Source organism: Lissotriton vulgaris, chromosome 12, assembly GCF_964263255.1.
Source record: "Lissotriton vulgaris chromosome 12, aLisVul1.2, whole genome shotgun sequence".
Lineage (NCBI taxonomy): Eukaryota > Metazoa > Chordata > Amphibia > Caudata > Salamandridae > Lissotriton > Lissotriton vulgaris.
The window spans coordinates 5,786,055-5,797,701 of record NC_141700.1 but is presented as its reverse complement, the minus strand read 5'-3'; the positions used below and the strand labels follow the sequence as shown (position 1 = coordinate 5,797,701).

General features: G+C 41.9%; 1 protein-coding gene across 2 annotated transcripts in view; it reads left to right on the top strand.

Annotated features, from left to right (window-relative positions):
- Positions 1-2,319: 2,319 nt before the first annotated feature.
- LOC147673020 (RNA-binding protein 3-like) overlaps positions 2,320-11,647 on the top strand; it is a 51,060-nt gene continuing 41,732 nt past the window's right edge. Inside the window, exons 1-5 of one of the 2 annotated variants that reach the window (XM_086946690.1) lie at positions 2,320-2,407; positions 8,943-9,053; positions 9,332-9,438; positions 10,054-10,168; positions 10,954-11,037. In XM_086946690.1, the coding sequence (XP_086802816.1) occupies positions 8,951-9,053; positions 9,332-9,438; positions 10,054-10,168; positions 10,954-11,036 (408 nt within the window). In that variant the 5' untranslated portion in view covers positions 2,320-2,407; positions 8,943-8,950 and the 3' untranslated portion in view covers position 11,037. Of the gene's footprint in view, positions 2,408-8,942; positions 9,054-9,331; positions 9,439-10,053; positions 10,169-10,953; positions 11,042-11,647 lie in introns of both variants that reach the window. The other variant, XM_086946689.1, reaches the window with a different exon arrangement.

Here is an 11,647-nt window from a genome sequence, read left to right as displayed (position 1 = left end):
AAGATACACTGTTGCTATATACTGTGCACTTGTATTGTCTTCTGTATTCCTATGCCTGGGAACGAGAACCCAAGGGGCGGGTATGCAAAATTTCATAATAATGATGTGAACACGAAATTCTAGGAGGTGACAATGACCAGATCACCTCTCCTGACCAATCATAATGTGGGAAACTGTCACTTGCAACATTTGTGGGTGGTCTAAGGGTCCCCAAACCGTATAACTGGCCTAGTGTAGCTTAGAGAAATCGTCCGACTTGTCCGAGTAGCAGACCTGTCACTGACCCTACGAACTCTATAGGTGATCAATCTAGAGTGCTGGGGAGCACTCTGTCCATACTTTCCACAAACTCCTAGCGGTGGAAATAGTCCTAAGTGCTGGCGAAGCACTTTGCTGGGGAAATTCGAAAACCCAATCGGGGTTACTGGCGGATTACTTGCAGAGAGGGGTAACACAGGCGTTGCATCCGAAGCTGTGGGTGTTGGTCGTACCTTGGTGAGCCCAGTCCTGACCCAAATCCTGAGGGGTATCCTGTCCTGACTGTCCGTGAGCTGTACCTGCTCGCGTTCTGGTATTCCATTCCTTGAGGGTCCTTGTCCCCGTCTTTCCAAACTGACCCGTGGCCAGGGTTAGTCCTCATTCCTAATTAGGTAATTATTAATCTGTGGGTTTACGTCTTCTTATCTCTCTTTCTTCTCTTCTTAATAAAGCACTCTTGCCTGTGATATTGCCCTATCACCTTGGAATGCAAATTATATGCAATTGTTTATTAGAAATGTTCCACTTCTCTCCCTACCTGTAGGATATTATTAAACTGTCGTATTTTATTAGTGTGTTCCATTTTTTCCCTTCCCTTTAGCATGGTTGCAGTGAACTTAGTAAGAATAGCATAAGTAGCCTAGTTTAAGTACCTAGTTAAGTACCTATTTTAGGTCCTGTTCATGTCCCATGCCCTAGTTCAAACTTATGGTGAATAGCTCTGTTCCTACTTCTCGTACCCTGTAGCGTTCTCATTTACTCTAATGGTACTTGCCCTAATCCATAGTTACATTGTGGCATTAGTTTTAATAATTGATGTGTTATTTTGTATTTGGCTTATCATCTTGGCATATTCATTCTGAAATTTCTTGATAAATCTTTAAAACTCATCAGGTGTCTGTGGTCATTTACAGTATAAAGTGTGGATAAACGTACTTGGTATATAGAAGTTTTTTCCCCTTTAGGAATCTTGTCACCTATCCACTGCTAGCTCCTGATCCGTCAGGAGTAATGTGCCTGTGGTAAGTCAGGTACATGAATAGTAAGTGGTGAAAGAGTCACCCCCCCGAATTACTCATAGTAGCGTGTAAGAATCACCCGGTTCACGCAAACTCAGTCATTATATGCACGCCAGGGCCCAGTGCGTGGAAATTGGTAAACTTGTGACCCGGGTGACCTGCGCGCTCTATCAACCCAACCCCATCACCTTGCAGTCTTCAGAATATTGAATTAAATCACGTACACCCCTATACAGCGGATGCTTATGGCAAGACTAAAATAATTAAAATGAATGGACTGCCGTGCGAGAAAGCTGAATGTTAAACGCGCGCATGATACATCCAATGCAATGGTGAACGCGCTCGCAGCATCTGGATTGCATTACACGGGCACTCTGACAGCTCCTAATTAAGATTAATCACTCTCCGTGCTCGTTCGCGCACAGAATATGCCATGAAACTAACATCAATGACGGACGAAAAGTAAATATAGCCTATCACGTCAAGGCTACTACATAGACAGCACAGCGAAGACGAATCACTAGGCACATGCCATAAAACACTAAGGAATGTAAGGAATGTGTCTGGCCAGAGCCCTAGATATCCTTTTTTTTTTCTTTCACATTAGGAGCTCGAAGGTCCGCCCCACTTCGTGTTGCGAAGGCCGAGCCCTAAAAATTGTCCTTATGTAACCTAACTGGTGCTCAGATTTAATCTCCACATGCCTACAAAAAACAAACAAAAATGTGTCCTTATGTGACCTAACTCTGTGTCCTTATCTGGTGCTCATGTAAAGCACTCCAATGCCTTCGGGGCGAGTTGTGTAAAGCTGCAAAAATAAAACTTGATAGCGTGTTTTGTCTAAACTATATTAAATACACATTTCGTGGCCTCCTATAATGCTGGGGAGCAGCGCCCCCTACTGCCGCATCCTAGGAGCTCACTTGCCGCCGTCTTAGGGTCAGGCATCGTCACCGCGCCTGCAATGACCGTGGTGGGAGCATAGCAGCTTGCCTGACTCTGACACGGACGCCTTGGCACGCGGTCTCATTGTGAGGTCACATCATTAATATTTATGAGAAGAAACATGGGATAAAATATTGCGCGCAATGGGTGCTCGGGAGTCGCGAGGCTGTGCCGTCTACTGCCAGGTAAGTGACGTCGCCGCTCGAGAAGGTTCGACGCGCGTGCCGCTGTCCGCGGTGGGCGAGCTCTTATGACATCAGAGGGAGCGCGGTGTTGTCGCGTACCTAGTGACGTCGTATGGCTGTTATCCCCAGCATCCTAAGGGGAAGGGCGCTCATGACCTGTCCTGCTCACCTCTCCCTCAGGCGGAGGCGCCGCACACACCCGCCTGTGGAATCAGGAACAGGGGAGATAATTCAAATAAATCAGTGTTTATTTACCAATCGCTTCGTTTCGATGGGAGTGGAGGCAGTTGAACGGTTCAGCAGGTCCCATTGAGGCTATGCAAATTCAGTCATAGTTGTCATTGACAGACATGCCAACACTGAGGGCAGGGAAGTGGGAGATTTTAAAATAAAAATCGCGAGAATGTAATTTCCCCAATAACTCCTATTGCAAAAAAAATGCAATTTCAGGCGGGAGACAGCTAAAAAAGAAAGCATTTTTTTTGCTTGAACATTCGGGATTCTCCTGCATGAATCTGGCCCATTGGCATGCATGCATTGGGAACGCATGCCAAAAAATTGTTAATGTGCGCTGGCTTGCCCCCAATCCCATAGAATGCATCCTTTATAGATATTTAAAGGGTTGACGGGTATGTTCGTGTCTGGTCAGATGCAGAGGGTGGCCTCCACCTCTCTGTTCAAGGGAGATTGTGTCTTCAAGAGAGAAATACAGTCAACGAGTCTGGGAATGCTAGAGTGAGACTGGGAGGTAGAGGGTGTAATTTGCTAAGGCAACAAGCCAGATAGAACCATACAATCTTTTGAAGATGTTGGTCAGCTTCCTTGACCTGCAACGCCCCTATGCAGAGCGTACATATGGAGAGCAGTTGCCTGATGAGCACAGAGTGCTAGATTAGAAGTGAAAGGCTGGCAAATGTGACAGTGCTGTTACCAGACCAGTGCAATCACTCACACAAGGATTTGTTGCAGTATTTCCTTGTAGGATGATGTGCTTGCAGTCAGTTGTGGAGAAACAATCCTCTTATTGGTAGAAGAGCCTGCAAGGTAGTTGTAATCATTTCAAACGTGTGTGTAGGCCAGTTACTTGGGGCCTGCAAGTTAGTAGTCATTGCTTTAAAAATGAGCTCTGACAGTGTTTGGTCCCAACCTGAAGTCTATTTTTATGCATTTTGAGAACATGCTTGACTAAAAAGAAGTGCACGGTGCAACGTCTCTAAATGGTTTCAAGTCCAGCAACAAAAGCCAAGAAGTTGTCATGTTTATAAGGAACAATTTCCATATCTAACGCAAAAGATGGAAAGTACCAGATTTTAACAAGTGAACATTTTTGAGCCATTGCATGTTCAGCAGATACACAGATGTTAGTAGATGTTTTAGGAGAGAAACAGTTCATAGGTTGCTGCTGCTAGACTCTTGGTTAATTGAAACGTTAATCGTGGTACACAGACAAAATATCGATTTTTAAATATCGATATGCAAAAATATCGAAGTTTAAATATCGATATACAAAAATATCGAAGGTAAGTAATATCGACAGTCTAAATATCGATATTGGTATGATATCAGTAATATCGAAGTTGTAAATATCGATGTTAATAATATCGAAATTAATAACTTTGATGTTACTAATATCAATTTTTAAATAAATTTAGTGTATATTATATTGTATTTATTATGTTTTATTATTTATTTTTAATGTTATTTTATTAAATATTGTCTTTTACTACTGTAGCGGGTTGTGGGTTTATAGGGGAATAGGGTGGGAAGTAATTTAATTATGTTAAATTAATTATTAATTAGTAGGAATTATTAATTAATTAATTGAGAATTAATTTTAAATAATTTTTAATTAATTTATTAATTGATAAATATGTTCTGTAGCGGGTTATGGGTTTATAGGGGAATAGGGTGGGAAGTAATTTAATAATAATTAATTAATTGATATATGTTTGTACATATTTTAAATAATTAATTGGTAATTAATTTCTATTAATTAGTTAATTAATTATTATAATTTTTTTATCATATTTATAATTATTAATTAGTTGGTAATTAATTATTATTAATTATTTAATTAAATTAATTAAAGTAATTTTTATATATATTATTTATTGTTATTAATTAATTATTTGTGCAAAATAATATTAATTATTAAATTAAATTAATTACAGAAAATGTGCTAATATATTTACTTTATTGTTATTGTTAATTAATAATTAATTGGTAATTAAATAATATTAATTAATTTTGGGTACAGGGGTATTTTTAGGGTTCAGGGTCAGTTTTCAGTTCATGGGTACAGGGGTATTTTTAGGGTTCAGGGTCAGTTTTCAGTTCATGGGTAAAGGGGTATTTTTAGGGTTCAGGGTCAGTTTTCAGTTCATGGGTAAAGGGGTATTTTTAGGGTTCAGGGTCAGTTTTCAGTTTTTGGGTAAAGGGTTATTTTTAGGGTTCAGGGTCAGTTTTCAGTTCATGGGTAAAGGGGTATTTTTAGGGTTCAGGGTCAGTTTTCAGTTCATGGGTACAGGGGTATTTTTAGGGTTCAGGGTCAGTTTTCAGTTCATGGGTAAAGGAGTATTTTTAGGGTTCAGGGTCAGTTTTCAGTTCATGGGTAAAGGGGTATTTTTAGGGTTCAGGGTCAGTTTTCAGTTTTTGGGTAAAGGGGTATTTTTAGGGTTCTGGGTCAGTTTTCAGTTCATGGGTAAAGGGGTATTTTTAGGGTTCAGGGTCAGTTTTCAGTTTGTGGGTAAAGGGGTATTTTTAGGGTTCAGGGTCAGTTTTCAGTTTGTGGGTAAAGGGGTATTTTTAGGGTTCAGGGTCAGTTTTCAGTTCATGGGTAAAGGGGTATTTTTAGGGTTCTGGGTCAGTTTTCAGTTCATGGGTAAAGGGGTATTTTTAGGGTTCAGTGTCAGTTTTCAGTATTTGGGTTAAGGGGTATTTTTAGGGTTCTGGGTCAGTTTTGGGTTTTTGGGGTACAGTCGTACAGGGTAAAAATTAAATAAATTTAAATTAAATCAATTAAATGAAATTACAAAATATAAAATTACATTAAATTATTACGTTTTTAATTTATTTTAAATGTATATGTATTAGTTTTAATTTTTTAATTATGTTTTAATATATTTATTTAATATTTGTAACATTATATGTATTTTATAATTATTTTAACATTATTATTAATATATTTAAAAAAACGATATTTTTAATTCCGATATTTTTGTACTACGATATTATTTTTTCGATATTTTTGTACTTACCTTGTTAGGGATAGGATTCCGATATTTTTGACTTCGATATTTTTGTCCCGATATTTTTGTATGTCGATATTTTTGATTTCGATATTTAGTCAGACATTCGTTAATCGTATTAGTTTTTCCTGCTAATAGTAACCAGGGCAGGGATATTGTGTTGATGTCGGCTCAGGTTTAAGAAGTCTGGCCCCAGCATTCTGGATTTATTATACCTTGTTGATTTGGTTTCAAGAGTCTGGGATAGAATCGATTGGTGTAATCAAGATGTGGCAGACCTAGAGATGTTGATACTTTCATCCTTTAGACAACTTGTAAAAATAGAAAATGACGTGTTAAAGTGCTCATCATATAGTAAGAGGCACTGTCTCTTTGAGTTGGGTTTGGAGTGAGAAGCTGATATCCATAATCACATATATCTTTTTCCTCTTATGTCAACGTGGTTGGTGGTAACCCTGTCTCCAGAGGCCATCCACAGCTATGTGCTTGGGTTCTCATTAGAAATTTCACATCTGACACAGTTGGAAAGAAATTGTGGTTTGGGTGTGCAGTTGTTCACTATGCTTAGATTACTTGGTAAGGGAGGTTTAAGTTACAACGCACACTGAAATATGTAGAACCAAGAAGGATATCTGTTAAAGAAAGCTAACTGATAACGATAACATGAATATTAAACATCCAGATAGGGTCACGTATCCCAGGCGGTGTACTATGAAATGCAACATGTTTAAATACTTCTGTACGGAGACGTCTCACACCCGTGTAAAAAGGTCTTCAACTATGTGTACTCCTCTCATAAGGACCAAATATCCAGTCATACACCTTTATTTAAGATGGCCAACAGCACTCCTTCTCTGGATTCTGTACTCTCTTTATGTAACTTGCAAGCAGCCAAACTAAGGTTGGCTTCTGACATCCCCACCTTCCTGAAAGACATTCGTGTTCAGAAGACATCTAAACAATGATTTGCCTGAATCAGATCCTCCTCCTCCTTAGGGATGCCTGACTTTAACTTTTTTTGATCATTTGCTGTTTAGGCATTTGTCCGCCCCCTTTGTTTCTTGTCTCTTTGTTGTAAATCTGTTGTTCTTCCCACCATCTCTGTGCTTCTCACGCTAATTCAACCGCTTTCCCTTCTGCTTATTGATTCACCTATCTTGCCACTTGTTTCGTCCTTTTCTAGCCCCCTGTTTTAACCCTCTCTTTGGCTGCTACCTAATTTAAATGACTTTCTGTAAACATATCTTGCCCGTTTAACTACAGCTCTTTGTAAATTGCTCAAATACCTTCAGGTGCAATGGTGCTATAGAAGGATATGCATCTACATAAACAAGTGAGATGTTGCAAAAGCTTCCCAATGGGTGCACGCCACATGAAAATAACTGCACAGAAACCCCAGCACTGATGTTGAGACACTACTTAAAACTTCCTTTCAGGGGACAGCAGATGTCTTTACTCCCTCAAGTCTTCTCTATGTAAGCCAAACTCTCTACGGTGTGACCAGTAGGTGGGCAATCAGACAAGCAAAAGTGGAGTTGTAGATCAAGGAACACTTACCACAAATCTACAAGACCATCAATGGAGTCTCCTGCAGAAACCGATTGCTCTTCAGGGCAATTGAGCATTATGTAAGTGCCACTCGAATTCTGCTCCTCAGTTACTGAGATGAAACTGCAGCTGGCTCAGTCCTTTGCCTTTGCTAGGGAAAATCATTTGATACTGTTGTTCACTTGACTCTCTCATCGTCGGGAGGAACTATGAGGGATTGCACTGGAGCGATTCACCAGAGTTCACATGTTCCAGTTGTGTTCTTCCAGGTCAGAGAATCTGTTGTCTGCATGACGTCAAGACTCAATTTGTTTATCAATGAGCCTCAGTCTTTATTTGGATCTCTGGAAAGTTCTGCTGCTTAGCATGGGTATCATTTATTTATTGGACATGAATGACCTGAAGCTCTACATCAAAGGCTGTTTCATCCTCAGCATCGACTGTCTGAGAATTGTCTCTTTGCCATTTTATGCATGGATGTCCCGTCGGCTAACTGAACCCCTACTAAGACAGAGACTGTACTTATTGCCAGAAGAGGCGAACAGCAGCTCAAGAAAGGCTCTTGTGAGATGAACGTTATCCCATTACTGAATAATGGCAGCAATTGGGCTTCTAGATTGACAGCTCTAGCTCAAGGACGAAGATCGCAGAAAACAAACTGTGAGTGACACTCGCTGACTGGAGTGAATTCCTTACGACCAGAAATGGATTGCGGGATAGCCATCCAGGCTCTGGCCCGCCTCCTCTTGATGGGGGTAAAGGTCTGCCGGCTGACAACAGAAGGCCTGCTTGACACATACGAAGTGTGCCCTACATGTGACAGGCCATTTCATCATTAAACCATTACGTTTGACAACTTGGTCTCCAGATGAACAATATAAAGAACAGGTTGAGGAGGATCCAGTCACAATCCTGGGTGATCTTAGAAAGCAACCATTTGTCACAGAACCCTGGGGGAGATAGGCCTACTACTAATTTATTGGGTGAAGGAATGCATTTATTAAACCTATTTGTGTAGAGCGGACATAGCCAAATGTATAATAGAGAGTTTCACAAAGGGCAGAAATCGAACATTAGCACAGTAACAGCATGGACCAGATTTTAGAGAGGAATACCAGTTTTTTCTTTTCTTTTTATGGAGTGGTCTTATTGGGTTGCCGGTGAGTGGAATCCAAAGTCATGTTTGGTTATTCACGGCTTGGGGTTTGTCCGTTGACTGATGGCGGATGTGAGGTTAAGGACCGAAAATTAACTGCCACCGCACCCGTGTTCCTTTTCTGGCTGACCTGTGAGTTTTGCCAGCAGCAGATTCAGAAATATATATGGTGCCCTGTGGTTTTTGCATGTGTTGCCAGGAGCACCCAAAGCCTTCTGATTCCACCACTAATAGGAGTCTGTCATCTCCTTTGTGGCACCTCAACGAGTAGGCGCTATAATGGTATTTAGACCTTAATTCAGGTCCCGACGGTGCTAGGACTTAGTGGTTTTTAGTGGGTGTCATCATTTTAAGTGCCTGCTATATCTGTTCTTATTTTATGTAATACATTTTAGAGCCCACCTCATATATAGCTGTGTAACTTAATTGATCCAAGACTCGTAGAAAAAGCTTTGAATGGGTTTACCGTGCTCTGCAACCATGGCTGATCGCTGTGGCTGCGAGTTGTTTGTTGCCGTTTTGTGGTTGTCTCTGCATGGACATGATGGTTCCTGAGCTAACTGAGATTTGGCTTTTTTTTCAGTGTTCACCATGTCTACAGATAAAGGGAAACTTTTTGTTGGCGGCCTCAGTTTCGACACAGATGAGCAGCGCTTGAAAGACGAATTTAGCCCGTTTGGGCCGGTTTCAGCAGGTGAGTGTTCCAGGCATGCTTAATGTTCTGCCTAATGTCATACATGACTAGACCAAAGTATGTGTGCAAGAGGTGTGTAGGACTCAGTGTAGGGCTTTGATGCTGGAACAAAATGGGTGCTGTATGTAAAAGTGTCACAAGTATGAATCCTGAAGGGTGGGTGATTCATCCTTTTTATCCTCCTTGAAAATGAACACCATTTCTTTAGACAATGGAGGTTCTGCCAGTGGCTGAGAGTAGCAATAGTTCCATTAACGCCCTTGTTTTCCACCATGTAGTTGAGCTCGTGAAGCATCAAGACAGTGATATGTCCAGAGGGTTTGGTTATATCACCTTTGAGAGTGAAGAAGATGCCAAGAATGCCTTAAAGGCCATGAATGGGAAGGTGAGTGCTTCTTTTACTCTTTTGAATAAAGCGAAAGGTTGTAATGTTCTGATAGTGCTTGCAAATAATAAGCTGCCAGCAGTGGAACTGGCTGCCACTCACTGGTGTTTAGAAACAGTGGATCAGCCAAGTCTAGTTGTATAATGAAAGTCCTAAAGGTTTGAGGAACAGATGAGCTGAAACCTAGCAGCTGACCGCTAAGACGGTCTTGTGTCTCGAGACCAGGTAGAGTTTAGACTAGATTACCATAGCTGCGCACCTACTCTCTTTCATGTAAATTGGGGTATATTGTGCCTCACACAGTTGTGTAGATTAACACTAAGGAATCTCTCAGAGTAAGATTTTTACTTCAAGGATGCTGATTGGCCTTTTTTTTTTTTTTTTACAAATCTGCCCAGTTGAATCTGCATGAGTATTCCTTTGCGCTTCATGGGTGTGGGGTGTTTAAGAACAGCTTCACTCTTAGTGAAGCTTGACCAAATTATGGACCAAGCTAAGGCTTCTTTGTAATGTTTCTTCTACATACTGCTTAATCTTTGCGTTGTGCAGAGGCCTTGTTGGAGGGTAATGAAGGCTGCTGCTTTTCTCATGTGCACTGCGTTTGATCTTCCACAGACTATTGATGGGCACGAGATCCGAATTGACCACGCAGGCAAATCTTCAGACAGTAGCCGAGGACGAGGATCTGGCGGCGGCAGAGGGTCCTCACGTGGGGGCAGAGGAGGACGAGGCAAGTTTTTACATTTCGGATACCCGTGTACTGCGACAGGAAGATGTGTGGATGGCCTTCTACAGCGGCTGAATAGTGTTTCCTATTGGTTGGAAGCAGGGCCAGCGCTAGGCATGGGCAGTAGGGACAGCTGCCCGTGGCCTCGCACTCAGCCCACCAGCATGGTGCCCGCAGCAGTTCGACACACCACTAGCCCTCTTGTACTCCTGCCAGTCAATTGAAAGAAAGCTGTCTGTTTGCAATTGGGCCCATGAAAGGGAGGGGAGGGGAGCACCCCCTCCTTGGGCCTCTTAGGGATGGTGTCCCAGTTGCAAGGAGACGTGATTTGTTGGTTTGCCCTGTAGTTAGGCCTCCTGCCTGTCTCCCCATTCAGAGACACTGCGTTACAGCCATTGTCAGCAGTTTAGCTCCCCACAAGTTTAACTTTCAGCCCCCAAGCATTTTTCACACCTTCAGCCCGATAGGAGCTGTAAAACAGGTGCTTGTAGGTGGCTGAGAGGAGGAGCTGCGGCCCAGGAGGAGCCTGAATAAAGCAGCTTCTGTAGCTGTGAATATGTCATGTAGGCAAATTAGAGGGGCCTCGCACATTCCCTTTTGGCTGAGGGCCCCAAAAATCCTAGAACCGGCCCTGGTTGGAAGCATGAGTGCAGGACTTGTGGTAACTGCTGTTAGCATCTTAGGTTTTAACATGCATGGATTACTTCTAAGTGTGGAAATTGTACTAGTTGAGTCTCTGCACATGCTTGCTTAATCACTGACCTGCATTTGCTATACCTTTCTTTCAGGTGGTGATAGCTATGGCAGCAATCAATTTGAGTCCAGGACTGGAGGATATGGTGGCGGTGGATATGGATCCAGCGACTCTTAAGGCAGGTAAGCAGGGTGGGAAAGTAATTGGTAGTGGAATTGCAGCCAAATTAGGTTACATTTTTGTGAGGATTTGGGTATATTATATGGAATGGCTCTAAGGCGTTGCAGTGGAATGCAGTCGCACAAACTGTCTTGTGTTAAGTCAGGCTCATTTGAACAACGTTAAGCTGAACTCTGGGTAGCTATGACTTTTGAGCTGCAAGGCCTGAACACACATCCCTTAACTCAGTGCTCCAAAAGACACAGATTTGTCTGGCAAACAACCATCTAAAACTTAACACACTAAAAACAGAATTCCTCCTCATCGCTCCCCCCAACAAACAGACACGATCTGCGATTGGATGCAGCACCTAACTGCACTCGATGGTCAACCTCGCATTATTGATTCAGCAAAATCCCAAGGAATATTTCTGGACAATAATATAAACATGCAGAAACACATCAGCGCTGCAACTAAAAGAGCCAATTTTCAGATGAACACCCTGAGAAAACTGAAACCATTCATACCCGCAAATAAATTTAAACAGGCAGTCCAAGCCCAAGTAATTCCCAGAGTGGATTATGGAAGTGTCGCTCTCTGCGGCCTTCCCAGATCAACAACCGCTCCGC